Source organism: Curcuma longa, chromosome 10 (assembly GCF_044706935.1).
Source record: "Curcuma longa cultivar G26 ecotype Majalengka, Jawa Barat chromosome 10, ITB_CL_G26_1.1, whole genome shotgun sequence".
NCBI lineage: Eukaryota > Viridiplantae > Streptophyta > Magnoliopsida > Zingiberales > Zingiberaceae > Curcuma > Curcuma longa.
Window position 1 is genome coordinate 11,696,167 of NC_133870.1, and position 18,674 is coordinate 11,714,840.

The following is an 18,674-nucleotide window of genomic DNA, read 5'->3' on the forward strand; positions in this document are numbered from 1 at the left end:
AAATTGCCTTTTATTTTCATTTTTTTTTAAAACCAAAATGCACACCAGACACTTCTAGATCATGTTTGCATAGAATTTTCTATTCTACTTTTTCATATTTTGAACAATAGCACATCTTCGATAATAGCTGTCTACAAATGTAAACATTTACAATTAGTTTCATGGTATTAAGGATTTTAATAATGTGAAATAGCATACTGTCACTATACAAGAGTGCACTTGATTTCCCGGTGAGTCAAATAGTCAACATGACAAATATTGACTTTGTTACAGATGACATAGTTACTGATCAGTTTTAAGTAACTCTTTGAGGAATTGTGGTAACTTACATCTGCTGCCACAGTAGCTTGCCAAAATCTTGCAGCTCTGATGAGAAAATCAGGACACTTCTGCAAAAAAGGTGAAATCTGTCACCCCAACGGCCCCACACGATCGGCCCCACGACCATTTGTGAGGAGGTAAATCGAGAAACTGCAGTTGGTCACGACGCAGGAGGGTATTGCCTGGCTTCGCCAGGATTCGAACCCTTGCCCTCTTCTGCAACTCTGCTACGTCGTAACCAACTCAGCTATGTCCCGGGGGCGAAAATCAGGACACTTGATCCATGGGATGTGGGAGCCTGCATGTCATTGAGATTTCCGAAATTCAGTCTCAAATTATATGCTCAAAAGCCTCACACTTGGTTTATTTGGTATTGTGTTGGCTCTGATATTGGTGGTTAAATCACACCTTTTCTTGTGTTTCTCCATTGGGTGAATTCAAGTCATTTCAGCAATGTCTCCTTCCTGTGCAATGCTAGTGTGATTATAACATTCTTATCCATTTTGTGCTGATCCGTAATAATAAGTGATCTGACAAATATGCTCCGCATAACATTTGGCATAACAACAGTTGGAAATAATTATTTTTTGTAATCAATTGGTTGAATAGGGACATGGACAGGTTATTTTGCAAGTAAACTATTGTAAACCAATTGCTAGGGTAAATGAAAAATTAATGTCCCAAACTATTTAGTGATGAAGGAAATTATGATATTCATTGTTTTGGTTTAGCTTGATTTGATGAGGACATGAGCTCATACACAAGTGTGGTCCATGGTCGCAAACACATGAACATTAATTCGAGAATGCACTAATGTTTGTTCACGTTTGACTAAAATCAAGAAAATTCTAAGACAAGCATTAATTGCACATAAAAAAATGTCAGTGCCAATCACATCGAAGCATTGCTGTTCGACGCTTGCTTGCATGGTGTCGAATGGAATTGTGGGAATTGTGTGACACTATCAAAATCTATGCCAATAAACCATAATTATTAGATGGGGCAACAATATCTTAGAGAGAAAAAGTATAATCGTTGCCTTGACCATGAATCTCGTATCTGAACCGATAAACATAGCCTAGGTATGTTGATATCCGAAGGGTGTGTCGACATCGGAACATGCTACCCAAAAGAATATGTAAATTAGTCCAAAGTGTTACACTTAGACTAAAACCTTTCATCTCAAATTTAATCTGGGGGCATTAGTTTGCTTTCTTAGAAGGGAGAGGCTTTGTTGATTGTGTTATGTCCTTCAGAACTTATCAAGTAGCACAAAACAAAACATGAAGTGATAGTGGTCGTCAAAATAGATTATGAAATGGCATTTGACATTGGAACATGCCCTTGTTCTCCATTCCTTCGACAATGGATTTTTTTTAAATTTTGGTATTGTTAGTACTACCAGGGGAGCAGTGACTACCAGCAATCAAATAGGTGAACGGTTTCCTATGGTAAGGGGTTTCATTAGGGTAATTTACTGTCACCTTGTTTAATTCTAGTCCTGAACTGTGAATGCTCACTGAGTTATCTTGGTGGTTTCTCTGGGAGTGTTAATCTAATACTTCAGTTAACCAATGACATTGTATCAATCTCCAAGGTGAATCATCAAGCAGTTTGGAATTTATGAATTACCTTAGAAGCTTTCTTGTCATTAAGAAGACTCAAAATTGATCTTGATAAGTCAACCTTTCTAATATTGGCAACAAATGAGATGTAAAATTGAATTACATGCTTACTTTCCCTATCACACCTCTGTCTATCAAGTACTTAGGGTTTCAACTGAGGATGGAACACCAAATTAAGGATATTAGAAATCTTATCTCACAAGTGGTAAACATCTCAACCAAGGCAAAAGGTGTTTCTGTCTATTAGGGTTTGACAACTTCTCATCCATGATATCTTATCCTCTGGTATTTTTTCCACATGGGTTTTGAAGGAGTTGGATAAGATTAGAAGGCATGCCAGTAACAAATGTGTATGCTCTCCCCTTCTTACAATGTAGAATCATTAGACATGGTTTGTAATTGTTCAAGAGCTTGGGCGTCAACAAATTAAGAATCTTCAACCAGTCCCCTCTAGCTCTTCCTTTCTAGGGCCATGCACCAATGGGTTGCGTTGATAAAGGTTTCTGTACATTAGTATTGGAAAATTATTATTCCTAATAGCCTTTGGTCCTATCCTTGAAAGATTATATGACATGTCTATGAGTTTTGTGCTTTAGCATCAATGAGCAGATTTTCAAGAGTTCCCTTTTTGGTGTAGGGGTCGATATGGCAGCTTCTATCAGGAGCGGGTAGTCGATTCAAATACGAGTTACATTAGGAGATAGGGGAGTGGCGAGTTAAAACTTTCTTGTAAGACAAATGCAATCAAACTCGTTAGAATCACGCTAGGTGCTCATGTGTTAGCTTCTTAGGACCACATGAGGTGCTTGTGGTTATTCATGTAGAGGTATTAGCCTATGTGTAACACCTTTGAGATAAAAGGTTTTAGCCTAAAGGGTATGTAAATTGTGTCAATCCATCCAAAGCAGTGTGTTGACGATCGGAAAGGTGTGTTGAGTATTTAAAGGGGCACGATTTGTATTGTCATACCAGCATCCCACCAGTTTGAGCTGTTTACTTACCAATAAGCTGACTGACCAAAACCTAAACCACTTAGATCGACTTCAAGAGATCTCAACCGACAACAACTGCATAGAATAGTTTACATTCTGATTTTCTTTGGACTGGTATGCTTCCTGTGTCAACTGTGACTCAATGATCCAGGTATATTGCAAATTTACCTCTCATGTATTCTTCCTTTACTTTCGAACTGATCTTATCCTATATTATGTGCTTTGCAGGATCTTATTTTTACTTTACAAATCATAAGCTTTTCTTTGTTGCTTGGACAGGATATTTTACATTGCCATGATTGGTCCAGTGCTCCTGTAGCATGGTTATTTAAAGAACACTACAGTCACTGTGGACTGAGTAATTCTCGAGTTGTCTTTACAATTCATAATCTAGAGTTTGGGATACAGAACATTGGTAGAGCGATGAAATTTGCTGACAAGGCTACTACTGTTAGTATCTAGCTCTCTTGATTATTTTAGTATTTCTGGAATTTATGATAATTGCCCTTTTTCCTATAGTTTTAAAATTGTAAACAAAATTGTTATTACTCTTCCTATAGTTTCCTTTTCACTTTTAATTCTGGAAATTGTCTTGTTAATTTCTTGTACATTTAACATGTTTATATCTTCTTTTCTCTCTAGATGTTTGTTGCAATCTGATAGTTCATTGATGGATCTGTCTGTTCTTTTGAATTCTTTTTTTTTTCGTATTGGGGAAATGGTTGCCAAATGTATAATGATATATAAATGTCAAATATTACTGATTATCATTACTCAATCCAGAAACAATATCACCTATGCATTTAAAAGGGTAGGCCTCAAACTCAAGCATGACTGAATTGTTTTTACATTCTATTGTATGCATAATGCCACGAGCAATATGGGACTGATCAAAGATACTGGGTATAATCAGTGTCTCCCGCTTCAATCTTTGATGTCCTTATTAATTCAGATACTATCTTGCATTGTGGACCCGTACTTATTAAATTAGATGGTCTGAACACCACTACTAGTTGCATCTTGATATCATACATGCAAACTATAAAATGTAAACAATGATGTTCTTCTATTATTATGTTACATGTTGTGTTTTAATTTATGGATTCAGGTTTAAATATTCAAATATCTTACTTAATTGCACTTGTTTGAATGCTATTTTGAATAGAATAAGAAAAATAAGGTTTTACTGCAACTTGTTCCTATCCTTGTTGGACGTCAATGCAGGTGTCACAAACATACTCAAGAGAGATTTCTGGAAATCCTGCAATATCTCCTCATCTCTTCAAGTTCCATGGCATTGTAAATGGCATTGATCCAGATATCTGGGACCCATACAATGATCACTTCATCCCAGTAACACCTTTGACTCTTTCAACGTGTTTGCTACATAATTTTGCTACATTTATCTTTCTATATGTGCAATTTCATTCTAATTTTGGTTGTAATACTCTTATTGAGAACATGATTAAAGTTAGGTATATCCAGATGTAAAGTGTAACTAATACTGTTTACTAGTTACTGCCTGGTAGATGTCAATGATTCCATCTCTGAAATGTAGTATAACTGGGGCAGCATGATAAATTAACCCACTGGATAAGTGAATTTTCATCAGAACTTTCATTAGTCAACCATGTAGTCATTTAGTTGACATTTAGAATCCCATTAATATATCTCTACCCGTGAAATTAACGATGAATTAAATGATTGATTCTTATAGCGTAAATATGCAAGTGCAGTGATTTCAGTCACTCTTAGTTCAACACAATGTCCAAAAGTTGCATAACTTTGGCTGTAGCTGTTAGTATTGGGTTAGGCTGAAAAAAATTAGCTAGCTTTGAACGGAAAAAGATTAAAAACTTGGAGAGCTTTAGGAGAAAAAATCTCCCATCTGTTCGAGGAGAATTCTCCTTGTATCCCATAATACCTGATTTTTAGCCCTTAAAATAGCTAAACTATTGTATACAAATCTGCAAAAGATAGCCTATATATCCTAATTAATAATAAAAGCTGTATAATAATTTGCTGGCTTTAAATGGCAGCTAATGCATAAAATCTGCTGGCTTTAAATGACCATCTAATGCATAAAATTTGCTGGTTTTAAATGACTGGCTAACGCATAAAATTTGCTGGCTTTAAATGGCCAGTCAATGCATGCAAACTGCTGGTTTTAAATGGTAGTCTGCTGGCTTTAAATGTTCAGCTAATGCATATTATCTGGTTCCAAATGACCAGCTAATTCCTTTGGCATATTCTTTTGAGACTTTGGCTCTAGTTGTAGGATAATATCTAGCGAAGAGCCAATTATGACTAGCTTCACTGCTTCTCTAAAGCTTGGTTGGGGAGTATCAAGTTAGAGCAGGGACAATCTATATTCTTTCAGACTGAAGCAGTCATAAACTCATGATAGAAGAGATTCTTCTGGAAACATCTGATTCTCATGTCCTTGGATGCTAGGGCTTGTCATGCAATGTCTCTTTTACAAGTACCTTGAAACATATTTATCTTTCCATGAATGAACTGAAAAGAATTACTATTACCAACTTAGAACATGGTTATATCATTAATTTCCAGTTGGGCTAACAGAGTCGTTGTTTTGTGAAGCTCTTGATTGAAGTATACAGAAGCTTTTGCTTTTATAAAAAATTATATAATTACTGATCTGTCAAAAAAAAATTCTAATATATTTCATCTTTGTTTATTTTTATGGAATTTTAGGTGTCATACACAGCAGAGAATGTGGTGGAAGGTAAGAAGGCTGCTAAAAATGCATTGCAGGAAAGACTGGGATTGAAGAGATCAGACCTTCCTTTAGTAGGTATTATTTCCCGCTTAACAGTTCAGAAGGGAATTCACCTCATCAAACATGCTGTTCAGCGAACACTTGGGAGAAATGGACAGGCAGGGATTTCTCTGCTTAGAGCAATGTTTTTTCATCCAATTATTTTGTCTCATGGGTTTCCTATCACCACATCTTATATTTTACCATATTTAAGTTAATTCTCTTATCATGTCTAGCGACCTTGTTGCAGGTTGTTCTTCTTGGTTCAGCTCCAGATCGTCGTATTCAAGATGATTTTGTTAACTTGGCAAATCATTTGCACAGCTCACATGCTGATCGTGCACGCTTTTGCTTGACCTATGATGAACCTCTTTCACATCTGGTAAGATGTTTTAACTGCTCTTGGGAGGTGCTCACCCACGTTGATATAAGAGATCTAATGCATTGTCCTTCAGATTTATGCTGGTGCCGACTTTATTCTCGTTCCATCTCTTTTTGAACCTTGTGGATTGACCCAACTTATAGCTATGAGATATGGCTCCATTCCTATAGTTCGCAAAACAGGAGGTGAGTTCTCTATAAAAGTCTCAGTTATTAATTTTTGTTAAAACAGCAGTATTAAGTCATGAATTCCTAATAAGAGTAATATGGAAGGTAAAAGATAATCGAGGGGTCATGTTAGTGTTTGTTTTAACACTTGCACAATTACATGTGAATAGTTGATCTATAAAACTTGAAGGAGAGCTTTGGCACAACGATAAAGTTGCTGACGTGTAATTTGGAGGTCACGGGTTCAAGTCACGGAAACAACCTCTTGCAAAGTAGGATAAGGTTGCGTACAATAGGTCTTTCCTCGAGACTCCGCATTGGCGGGAGTTTCATGCACCGGGCTGCCCTTCAGTTGATCTATAAAACTTATAGATAGTTAAATAGGCAAGAACTTAATGGTAAAATTCAACAAGCAACTGAATATGGAGGCAAGGATAGCTGACCCCTCGAAGACACATGGCTTTATGATAATGAGTTAAATAGGCAAGAGATAGAAACCAAATGTGGTCAAGTTGTAGATCATTTGTTATAAATAATCTTGCATGGATCCCAAAAAGCCAAAAGGGATTGCAGTGTTTGGTTGTTTTATTGATGCAATTTCCTAATAGCAGAATAGTTCATATGTAAAGTGTGACGTGTAAATTGGTTGTCTATAATTTCTGTGGTTTGTTACTATTTATTTTTTATAAGGAATCCTGTTTATTTTCTTCAAATATTGTACGTCAAAGTATTGTCTTCTACAGGACTTTATGATACTGTTTTTGACGTTGACAATGATAAAGAGAGAGCTCAAGCACAAGGCCTTGAACCAAATGGATTCAGCTTTGAAGGAACTGATGCCGGTGCAGTCGAATATGCTCTCAACAGGCATGTTACACTAGTCCAACTTCCTGATCTTCCATTGATTATTTCTTAAACCAGAAATGTGATTGGTATATACTTGAGGTTCCGCGACATTGATAAGATTTGCTTGATTCAACTAAATAATGTGCTTTCTTTGAAAAAGGAACTAGATGCTATTTTAGCAGATCAACAATAATTAAATAAATTTTTATCTAACTTGAAATCATCATTACTACAAAGCTAAGAGTAGGGCCAGAGCTGTTGATTTTGTTTACCAAATAATCAGGTAGATCACAGCTCACATTTCTGACATTTTTGTTTGATTTGTATACCATTTCTATGTTGTTTAATTTGTGCTTGATACTGATAGCTTATTTATACTTCCATTGGTAAAGAGAAACCGCTATGTTTTGCAACTAACAACCAAATTATTACATCTTATAATGTCGTGTTCCAGATCAATATCTGCTTGGTTTGATGCCCGGGAGTGGTTCTACTCATTATGCAAGCGTGTGATGGAGCAAGACTGGTCGTGGAATCGACCTGCACTGGACTACTTGGAGCTTTACCATTCTGCAAGGAAATAGTAATTTCTTAGTTTCGTGGAGAGTAAAATCTTGTACATTGACCCTAGAAAATGTCTACAGATGATCTTTCTTGTTTGTGCAGTTTCTTATTCTTGGAAAAATCGGAGGCACTTCTGTAATTATCATTTGATGATGCATTTGCTAGATGGTGAAAGATACTAGTTCGTTGGAAAATTTTCATACTTGTCCCAAGAAGAATATGTAGAGGTTCCTCACTACCTTAACAGTTGAATAAGTTGACTTATTTTGATGATAAACTCTTGAGAAGATATTTGCTTTATATGAGCTTTTGTTGTGGTGCAACACAACAACTATTATTAGGCTCTTCAATTTATTGATGACTTGGACTAAAATGTAGAATTCTACCTACATAAGTACAAATAGAAGGTTATTTTGAGGTTGATGACGTTGGATTAGCTTCAACTTGGCTAAATCTCAAGGCGCAGCAAAGCTCAAGTTGTGAGAAACTGTCTGTTGTCTACAAAGATGTGTTGAATCGGTCGAGTTCACCCTAGCGGTTTTATACGAGGGACTCGACTTAGATACAAAGTGGGGGTGCCTCGGGAGCTCAGCTTGACACCATCAATGGGTGTAGATTGGGTGACACTTATGTATGTGGTCTATAGCCTTGATCGGTCGACACAAAATGGGTTGCGCGAGGGGAGTTGAATAGATGGCCCCCAATTATTGATGAATAATTGCTCAAATACAAACTTAAGACAAGGGTTGAGTTTGTGGTAAGATGTGCTATGTGATAATTAGAATATTGAAATGAGGCAATAAGGTAAGTCTCTATAAGTCAAGATTAGCAACTTTCAAGGATAACACCTTGACCTAGATAATGGGATTCACAAGTTCTCACTTAGTTTGATCCTAATAAGAATTTCTCTTAGCAAATAATTTTTATGTCTTTCTAAGATGAAAATGAAAGACTAGGTAAAATGTAAACTATTAAAACCTTGAAATGTTGAAGGCTTTAACCTATGTACTAGATCTTGCATTCCTTTGAGCATTTGATCTTAATGAGCATAGAAATTTAGAGAGTTATTTAGTGAGTTATAAATGTCTAAAAGCTCTCAAAGAGCTTTATATCTTTGGGTTCGCCTTGCAAGACTAAAAATGACACCTTCAAATGAATTTATGAAGAAGATATAAAGGATGCAACAACCTTACCATAATATCTAATGAAGTGGAGTTACTAATTAGATAGCCAACCAATGCTCCAGGGTAGGTGTGTCAAAAATGAATTCAATCTGTTAATCCGATCTAAGTTGATTTAAAAAAATCAAATTAGGATTGGAAAGTGTGTCAGAGTTGACAGAATTTAGATTTAAGAGTTTTTTAAAGTTAAATCAAATTTTATTTTAAAAATTAAAATATTTTATGTATATGAATAACATAATATTAGTATGACAATGTTGAAGTATAAAGATAAAAATAAAGAATTATCAGAGAAAATAATAAAAAAAGTCTTTGAGTCAGTCGGGTTATACATCAGGTTTAAGGTTTTTGGATTGAAATTTTTTTTGAATATCTTTATTTCGATCCAATCCAAATCCATCCGACCCATCTGAATAGACACCTCTACTCCAAAGATGATCAAAGAGACTAGTCATCTTGCTTACAACGATGCCAAGCATGGGGTTGTCGACCACGATCAATAACGTGGAGGAAAATCAAGTCCAACAAAGAAAGGGCAATGCTCGGAAAGGGAGGACTGTGAGTTTAAGGTTTAGGATTAATAAGTAAGCATATAGAAGACGACATCGTGAGGGGGAAGGAGTCTGGTTAACAGTTAAATCACACAACAATAATGACAATGCAAAATGAAGGAGGAATTGGAGTGGTGGCGGCGGCTTCTTGTTTGGGCCAAGGAAGCATTGTCAGGGTTAGGGATCACACCAAATTGGGTAAGGGAAGTTGGCTTCAGCACACAGACATGAAATTGGGAAGAAGAGAGGGGTTTGGTAATTAGTTAGAAGCTTTGCAAAAGGCTCTCTAAATTATGCCTTTATTTATTTATTTTGAAAAAAATAATAATAATCATTAGTAAATCAACCTCAGTGTGTAACATGTTAAAAATTCAAATCCCTTATTCTTCTTTTTGGTTGGAACACAAGGCAAGCTTTCCTTCTTTTTGATCACTTCATTGCAAGGAACCACACTTGAACTTTCTAATTAACCATGTAGCAAGCTCAAAAGGGACCCCACAAATGGTAAGCACCATTGTCTTCTAAGTTCCCTTGACTAGTATCTAGAGGACGATGCTCCCTCTTGGAATAGCCATCAAATGTGGTGAAGTGGTTCAAGGAACTCTCGATGAGCTTCTTATTATATGCACCGAAATTGATTGAGGACATCGGAGGAGCTACGAGAGCAATTAAGAGGTCCACGAAGCAGGGCACTTGCTCATAACTGTTTAGACCACTGAGGCCTATGTAGGTGTCCTTTAGTGGCAACAAGGGGACGAACTTGTGTTATCTTAGCAATTGTTGATATAGGTTTTGGAGATCAACGATGTACTTGTTGACAATCTGCGGGAGAAATAAAAGAAATTTACTGAATTTGATATTACTGAATCAAAATTCAACCGTATTTGTGAAGATGGTTTGAGCTGATAATCTCAAACTATCAAACACTGCACTGCTTGGTTATCTAGATGAGCGTCTAAATCTGAGTGGATCGCTTTATCTTGTATGACCGAGCTGACTTGGTCGAGTGCTGAGTCACCTGAGTGTCGAGGTCGAGTCGCCAAAATCGAGTTGTCGAGGTTGAGTTGTTGAGTTGAGAGTTGATTGCCGACTGACTAGTTGATAGAAAGAGTTGCTGAGGCTTGTGTTACATAGGTTTTTTAAAATAGATTCGTCTCCTCTGGTGGTATTTAGAGATCACGATGGATGCATATTTCCTAAGAATACAACTGCAAAATCATGATCACCACCAAGCACTGATCGGTCACGGCGAACTAAGCATATATTAATAACTCAACTAACCTAATTTGAAGTCTTTCCCACATATCAAGACATCCACAAGGCAATGTGGTTGAATCCAATGACTTAGGACCATTATTGCATTAATAATTTCCTCAAATCGCTTAGGAGCATTATTTCACCAACACCTTCTAGGGCTCGGACAATAAAAATAAGATCATATAGGATAATGGATGCTATAAGGAATATAATAGAGGGCTCATTTGCTTAATATTTGTCAAACTTAAATCCATTATTGATTTTGATCAAAACTACTAGATGGTGTTCTAGGATTTAAACATAAAAATGTTTTAAGGAACATAATAAAAGAATAAATTGTTAGGACCTTGTGAAGCTAGAAGGGAGGTTGAATAGCTTCTCTCGAACTTTCGTCGATGAAGGAAAGATACTCTACACTCTCTCACAACTCAACAATGCTAACAAGACATATTTTACTTGGTATTCGCCTCCTTGAGGCGACTAATCCAAGGATCACTCAGCTACTCTTCCACTATTCCTCTCCTTCTTGGACAAACATCGAAGGCGGAGAAACCTTCTTACAGCAAATTACAACAAAGTGTACAATCAATCAAGCATAATGAAGAAGAAGAGAAGAGAGATTACACAATAGGGATGCTTCTTCTTTTTCAAGAAATCGCTCCAAGCTTTAGGGTTGAACACCAGATGGTTGCTTGATCAGTAGGGCACAAGAACTTAGAGCTTGAATGGTTGTTAGAGTGTCTTCCACGAAGTGCACTTACCTCTTATACCAGTTCAGTTTTTAAGTCATCAGTCGACTGGATTTACCATCCCAGTCGACTGATCTAGTCAAACCTAGAAAACGACTACTGAATTGCTGAAATCACACCTGATTTTTGTCGGAATTCAAAATTCAGTTGACTAGTTTTTTCCATCAGTCGATTGGTTTTATTTCAGTCGATTGATGTGAAGATCCAGTTGAGTCATTTTACCTTCTGTTCGCTCCCAGTTGACTGAAGTATAAACTCAGTCGACCGAAGTATAAACCCAGTTGGTTGAAGTGTAAAACTAGTCAACTAAATTTTAAAACCAGTTGACTGACACCAGGATTAAGTGGCTGAAATGAAGTCTTACCGAGTTCTTTTCTCGCTTGATCAAGAGTTTGGTCGTCGACCTTCTTGATCTTCATTTGCCTTACCCTATAAGGACTTTCTCATGCCAAAAGCTCGCCTCTTGGACTTCCTCACTTGATCAAGAGTTTGACGTCGACCTTCTTGATCTTCATTTGCCTTACCCTGTAAAGACTTTCTCATGCCAAGAGCTCGCCTCTCGGACTTCCCTTTTGTCTCACGTCCGGTCTTCTTACCTGCAAGGACTTTCCTCCATTTGCCTTACCCTTGTAAGAACTTTTCCGTGCCAAGAGCTCGCTCCTCGACCCTCTTGGACTTCCCTTTTGTCTTTCGTCCGATCTTCTCACCCGCAAGGACTTTCCTCCATTTGCCTTACCCTTGTAAGAACTTTTCCGTGCCAAGAGCTCGCCTCTTCGACCCTCTCGGACTTCCCTTTTGCCTTACGTCCGGTCTTCTCACCCGCAAGGACTTTCCTCCATTTGTCTTACCTTATAAGGACTTTCGCTCACCAAGTGTTCGGTCAACCTTGATCCACTTGGACTTTCCTCTTACCAATTTCCATATTGGACTTTCCATCTCGTGCCAAGTGTCTGGTCCTCCATGACCCACTTGGACTTTTCACCATCAAGTATTCAGTCAACCTAGTCTTACTTGACATCTTATCAACATATTAATCAAACATCAAAATCCAACTCGAGTCAAACCGAGCTTGTCCAACTTGGTCAACATTAACCTGAGGTTGATTGCACCAACATAAATTTTTAAAAGTTTAACCAGGTTAGGTCCATCTATCAATTTTGGACAAAAACTTCTAAATGATCTTCTAGGGTTGAAAGAACAAAAATGAAACCATAGAATACTACTCTAATAATTAGAATGGATTGTCAAACACAAAACAAAGAGATTGTTAGTGTAATTATGCTCCAAGTAGTCTAATGCGACTTTAGGTTTCGATATTTGGGTAAAAAGTTTAAATTAGGCCTTGCCTATGTATTTTATATGTATTTGAGTGTCGAGATATTTGTAGGAACACGCATGGAACTTAGAGAACTTGTATGGATGTTAGCTTAATGTGACCAAGGTGGGAAGCTTAATGGTTTAGAGGTCCAAAGAGATCAGAGAAGGATGGTATGAGGCATCCAAGAGACTACAAAATAAGAAACACTGAGATGATGTTGGATTAATTCTAGAGTGATGATCTGGCATGATCAAGTTGACAACTTGATGATATAAGATTTATAGAGATCAGAAAAGGTTGCTTGAGGCATATTGAGGGAATCACAAAATGGGGAGTATCAAGGTAGCAAGGATGACAATTATTGGAGGTGAACTACGTTTGCAAGAGCCGCGATGGATGACACATGAAGGAGTCAAGGGCTTGAGCGCATCCAAGAGATGCATAACTTGACAAGAGATAGTCGAGGACAAAGTCAAACTGCAAATGTTAACTCTTGTGAGCTAAGGGTTGATTGACTTGTATACATAGAGATAAAGAGTAGAACTCAATATAGGCGAATTCGACCTTAGAGATGGTCATACTCAGGGCTAATAGTTGATTGGTCTTGGAGATTAGTCGACTATTGGCTAAGAAGCCTGATACCCTAAAGTGATTCGATGTTTGTGGTTTGAGCAATCAATTGATAATGGATATTAGTTGATTATTGGAGTAGTCGATTAATACATTCGATTGGTTTGAGAAGCTACATAATAGAATGACTCTATTCGTGGTTGAGTCGGTTGAGCAATCAATTGATAACAAATAGTCGACTGATGGTACATTAGTAGACTAATTATTGATGTAGAAAGTAAAAAAAAAATTGTTATTGTACAACAACAATTGGATCAGGATGAAACAGTCAACTAATGGTGCAAACTAGTTGACTGTTGGGTGACAAACAAACTTATAACAAAGGTTTTAAATGCTATAAAAGGAGTGGTGGAGGCTTCTAAGGCTAGTGAAATAATATTGGTTAAACTTATTAGAAGGTTTTATCTTCTCTAAGCTTTCTTTCTTTTGTATTCTTCATAATCCTTATGCATATAAAAGATTTTTCCACTTTCAAAAGATTTCTAAGAAAGAGAAAACTAATGACTTTTTTGGAGTGATCCATCAATAGATCAAGCTGTAGAGTAGGAATATACAGTTGTCAAACCATGTTAAATAAATGTGTTAGCAATTCCTTGTAAGTGTGAATGCTTGAATGTTGTGCTTTTGTTAATTGTGTTTGTGACATTATTTGTTCATTAGCAAGAGCATTAGAATCATATTTGTTGGCATTAATCACTATTCCATCCCCTCTAGCCGAATGCACTCATCCTAATATTAGGTTCATTTAGTAATTTTGACCCAAACTGTTAAATGACCTTTTAAGACCAAAACAATAGAAATGAAAGCATACTATCTAAAGGTTCAAATGAATACAATAGAGAGATCAATTTTGATATTTGACCAACTTAGATCTTTCTAACAATTTTGAATAAAACTTCTATATGGCCTTCTATGATTTAAACAACAAAACTAAGAGCATAGAATGACTTAACAGAGGAATCATTTTTAATTTTTTTTTACTTTTGAAAGAAGAAAATTTTAAAATCAACCCAAAACACATTTTTGCATTAGTTGATGAATTATTTATAGTTTCAAGGTGACCCTTACAAATTATGCAACTTACTCTTTATGAGCCTGAGAGAATTTTGTTGGTCAATATCTAAATCAACAAGGATTGGCGAAGTACAATGGAATGAAGTCTAAATATGGTTTCTAAGAATAGGTGTAATTAATGAAGATATATGTGGGTTTGGCAAAGTACAAATTTTGATTAAGTTAGAGGTGTAGCCATCAATTTGGGTTAGACCCGTCGGGTTGGCTCGTCCCGTCAAATAATTTAGACGGATTGAGTTAAAATTTTATCAACTCATTTTAAGATGGATTCAGATGAGTTGGCCCGTCTTGATCCACGATCCGTGTGGATTGACTCGCGGTGAACTTGGGTTGACCCCCGGATTGAGAAAGTTTATTTATTTATTTTATATTTTAAAATTAAAGTAAAAAACTCAATGGATTAGTGAACTTGATCTTTCTAAATCTGAATTCAAGTTTAAAATTTTCAACTTGACCAATTTAAACTGTAATCTAAATTTAAAATTTTTAATATTTTTAATATTTTTTGATAGGTCCGTGGGTTGGCCCGTCTAATTCACAATCTGTCTTAGGTTGAGCTGGAGATTTTCTAACTTGCTAAGTTGATAGGCAAGGGCGGAGCCACAGTTCTCGTTACTCGGGCTGTAGCTCGGGGAGTCTGTAACACCCGGATTATTTTTCTCTATTTTTAGGATTTTTAATTAGATTTAGAATTCCAATAAAGGTCATTTAGTTAAATGATAGAAGGGAGTTTGATAAAATAAAAGGGGTGAAAAGATTCATCTTTGCAAGACGAATCCAACAAAATTTGTTTGGGTCAATTTGGAAATCGTTTGATGACCGAACCAAGTGAACCAAAATTTAATCCGATTCGATTTAAGAAATTTGACCCGGTTTAAACGGGAATTCTTAATCCCGAATTTAGGAGTACTGTGCACTCCTATAAAGGATTTCGACCGCCGCTCTCCACGCTACCCGCGCCTCTTCCGCGAGCCGCGTCCGCCCGCGCGGACTGCGTCCGCCGCGTCCGGTTCCGCCGGCGAAAGAATCGGAACGGAGGGGCTTTAAAGAGGGCCGAACCCCCCTCGCGATCCTTCCTCCACAGCATCGCCGCCCTTCGCCGCCGCCGCGTGGAGAAGCAGAACAGCCGCCTCCTTCCTCTGTTCGACGCCCTGCACAGCCGCCGCCGCTTCTGCTCCGCCATCGGTCGACACCGCTGACGCCGCCGCGTTCCACTGTGCAGACGCCGCCGGTCTGCCCTGCCTCAGCTGACGCCGGCCGAAGCCCTTGTTCACGGTTCACGCGAAGAAGAAGATTAAGGTGATTAATTAATTAATTAATTAAGGTAAGGTTTAATTAATTAAAGTTAGTTTGATTAATTAATTTATTTGATTAGTTAATTAATGTGAGATTTAATTAATTGATAGTTAATCAGATTATTAATTAAGTTAATTAGGTAAGTTCGATTAATTAAGACCATTAGATGATTAGTTGATTAGCTAATTAATTTAAGGTTTATTAATTGATTAATTAAATTATGGTTAATTAATTCGGGCTGATTTGATTAAATAAATAATATTTGATTAAGAGAATTAATCTAGTTTAATTAGAGTAATGAGAAGTGATTTGTGTTAGGGTTAACTCTTGATCCGGTTAAATAATTAGATTAGATTAAAGATTTCAGTTAAGTTGTAGTTATGATTTTTCTAGGTCGTGCGAAGAAGGCGCTAGAGCACCTCGGAGAAAGTCTCCGATTTCACAAACCATAGCATTTAAAACCTAGACAAATTAAGTACATCTCTCACCTGCAGTATGAGTTGTTCCGTTACTTTCTTTATTGTTTCCACAATATGATTTGATAGAGCTTGCATAAAGTATTCTTTCCATGACATCATTTTAAGTTAAAGTAAGTGTAAATTGTTTCTTCCAAATTGCATGATATAAGAAGTATAAGAAATGTATTTTACTTTTAAGAGGCGGGTATCGGGCCAAAGGTTCGCCCATAATGAATTCCGGGCCAAAGGTTCGCCCATAAGGAAAGGAATTCTAGGCCAAAGGTTGCCTGATAAGATAAGTCCTCTGATAGCATTCGGTGGCTAGCTACCCCGAGTTCTATCAGAGATGCGCGCATTGATATTCCGCCAGGGCCCATAAGTATGTTTAAGTATGTTTACTTATTTCCTGTTTAATTACGAAAGAATGCATGAAATGATTTTCGTTGTTTTGTAAGATTAGGTATGTACTTACTAAGTGTTGCTTATAGTTTGCATTCCTCATATTGCAGATAAAAGGGAAAGTTTTAGGAAAGAGGGGGCAGCTGGAAAGGTGTTCGATGTGTGATGTTGGCGGAACCGCGGAATAAGATCAAGGATTAAGAATTGAATAAATGTTTATTTTATGTCCAAGAATTTATATTTATTTCTTTGCTTCCGCATGTTAAACAGAAAACAAATATTTTATTTATGATATCAAAATTAAAGTACGTAACGTCTCCCTATTAGTATAAGAAAGAGGGGGTGTTACAGAGTCCGACGGCAACGAGAAAAAAAAAACTTGAATTTAGGGAGGAGAAAAAAAATTTAAGAGTTAGCCCAGAGTATATCATTGGCATAGTCTAAGAATTCAAATCAGCCCGAGTAAACTATCCGGATTGACTCTGACATTGTTGATAGGTCCATCTGTTTTACCAAAAATAAGTTGATCTGCCGTGGTAGATGGACCCATTTGACCGTTTTAGTTAGAGGTTTTTGGTGCTTTTCAGATGTGGATGGAGCACCCTTTGAGAATAAAAAAAAATGTAGAGCGCCCACTAGGAATAAATAAAACTCCGGACACTTTAGAATTCTACCAAAATAAAATCCAAGAAAAGTCAATTTATTTTTTGTTTTATAAGAAAATTAAAGAGAAAGAAAAGATTTATAAATTTGTCCTTTTTTTCTATATTGCTTTCGTTGAAAAATTTCATATGGAGCTCAAATACAAGCTAAAAAACTTATTTTTAAAAGTTTATTTATAATTTGTAATTTTTATCTTAGACAAATATTTTTTAAAAAACATAAATTTTTTTAAAAAAATTTACTTTAAAATTATATATATTTTTCTTGTTGTTTTCTTTCTTTAGGAAAGAAGGGAAACAAAGTCCTAGGAGGAATGAGATCTTCATATCTAATATTCTTGTATAGATTAAAAAAAACAAAAGAGTAGTTGAAGTAGAAGCAAGGTTCACTGTGCTTTCTTTTTTGCTTATTCAAATATTTACCAACTAACCTCTCATTTTCCTATCAAATGCTTTAAATGTTTATTCAGATTGCTCCCCACAAACCTCTCTCATTTGTCTATCAAATGTTTATTCAGAGAGCTACCAACAAACCTCTCATTTTTCTATCAATGTTTTTAAATGCTTAGTATTCAGATAGTTACTCACAAACCACCTATTTTTTATCAAATGTTTTCAACTAAGAGAGGAAGGTGCTAACTAGTTCAGTTGGCAAGAGCACTACAAATTATTACCTAGTCTTGAGCTATCTTTAACGCAAAAGAAAGACCACTATTAGAGGATTTTGACTTAATATCACAGTTAGTAGTGTTTTATGGAAACAAAAATGTCATTTCTCAAATAAACATTACGTAGCTCAATACTAATATCAAATCACAGCTACGTCTGTTAATAGAGAAACTCACAGCTCTCCGAGCACAAGAGTCATACCTTATAAGGGTATCCTCACATGTCTTTCATGACAGAAACACAACTAAGATCTCACATCAAGATTGAATTCTAATTATAAGAGCAATAATGACCATTAATACAGATGGAAGAAACTAAAGCTTCCTGGCCGACCTCTTCCTCTTCCTCTTCCTCTTCCTCTTCCTCGTAATCTTCCACATCAGCTGTTGCATCCTGGTATTGTTGGTACTCAGCCACCAAATCATTCATGTTGCTCTCAGCCTCAGTGAACTCCATCTCATCCATTCCCTCGCCCGTATACCAGTGTAAGAAAGCCTTCCTCCTGAACATGGCTGTGAACTGTTCGCTGACCCTGCGGAACATCTCCTGGATCGATGTTGAGTTGCCGATGAATGTTGAAGCCATCTTCAGCCCCTTGGGTGGAATGCCACACACGCTTGATTTTACATTATTTGGAATCCACTCAACAAAGTAGCTAGGAAGAGTTCTTATTCTGTACGTTGATCATCTGTTCGTCAACCTCCTTTGTGCTCATCTTACTGAGAAAGTAAAAGAGGAGAAATAAACGAATAAT

The 18,674-nt window shown here is 36.6% G+C and overlaps 2 protein-coding genes across 2 annotated transcripts; both read left to right on the forward strand.

Moving 5' to 3' along the window:
• The first annotated feature begins 3,223 nt into the window (after positions 1 to 3,223).
• LOC141836454 (starch synthase 3, chloroplastic/amyloplastic-like) lies at positions 3,224 to 7,953 on the forward strand. The gene is made up of 7 exons (XM_074723947.1): positions 3,224 to 3,388; positions 4,163 to 4,291; positions 5,654 to 5,836; positions 5,968 to 6,099; positions 6,173 to 6,284; positions 7,010 to 7,133; positions 7,567 to 7,953. Exons 1-7 carry the CDS (start codon positions 3,362 to 3,364, stop codon positions 7,694 to 7,696), a joined length of 837 nt encoding a protein of 278 aa, XP_074580048.1. The 5' UTR covers positions 3,224 to 3,361; the 3' UTR covers positions 7,697 to 7,953.
• Positions 7,954 to 18,347: 10,394 nt separating this feature from the next.
• LOC141835641 (uncharacterized) lies at positions 18,348 to 18,575 on the forward strand. Its single transcript, XM_074723016.1, has one exon. It carries the CDS (start codon positions 18,348 to 18,350, stop codon positions 18,573 to 18,575), a length of 228 nt encoding a protein of 75 aa, XP_074579117.1.
• Positions 18,576 to 18,674: the final 99 nt, after the last annotated feature.

What these genes read in the sequence shown, in the direction of transcription:
- LOC141835641 (XM_074723016.1), top strand. Translation starts at nt 18,348, where the DNA reads ATGTTGCTCTCAGCCTCAGTGAACTCCATCTCATCCATTCCCTCGCCC.
- LOC141836454 (XM_074723947.1), top strand. Translation starts at nt 3,362, where the DNA reads ATGAAATTTGCTGACAAGGCTACTACT. An exon ending in TTGCTGACAAGGCTACTACT is followed by an intron (nt 3,389 to 4,162) that starts GTTAGTATCTAG and finishes ACGTCAATGCAG; the next exon opens with GTGTCACAAACATACTCAAG. An exon ending in GTCGAATATGCTCTCAACAG is followed by an intron (nt 7,134 to 7,566) that starts GCATGTTACACT and finishes GTCGTGTTCCAG; the next exon opens with ATCAATATCTGCTTGGTTTG.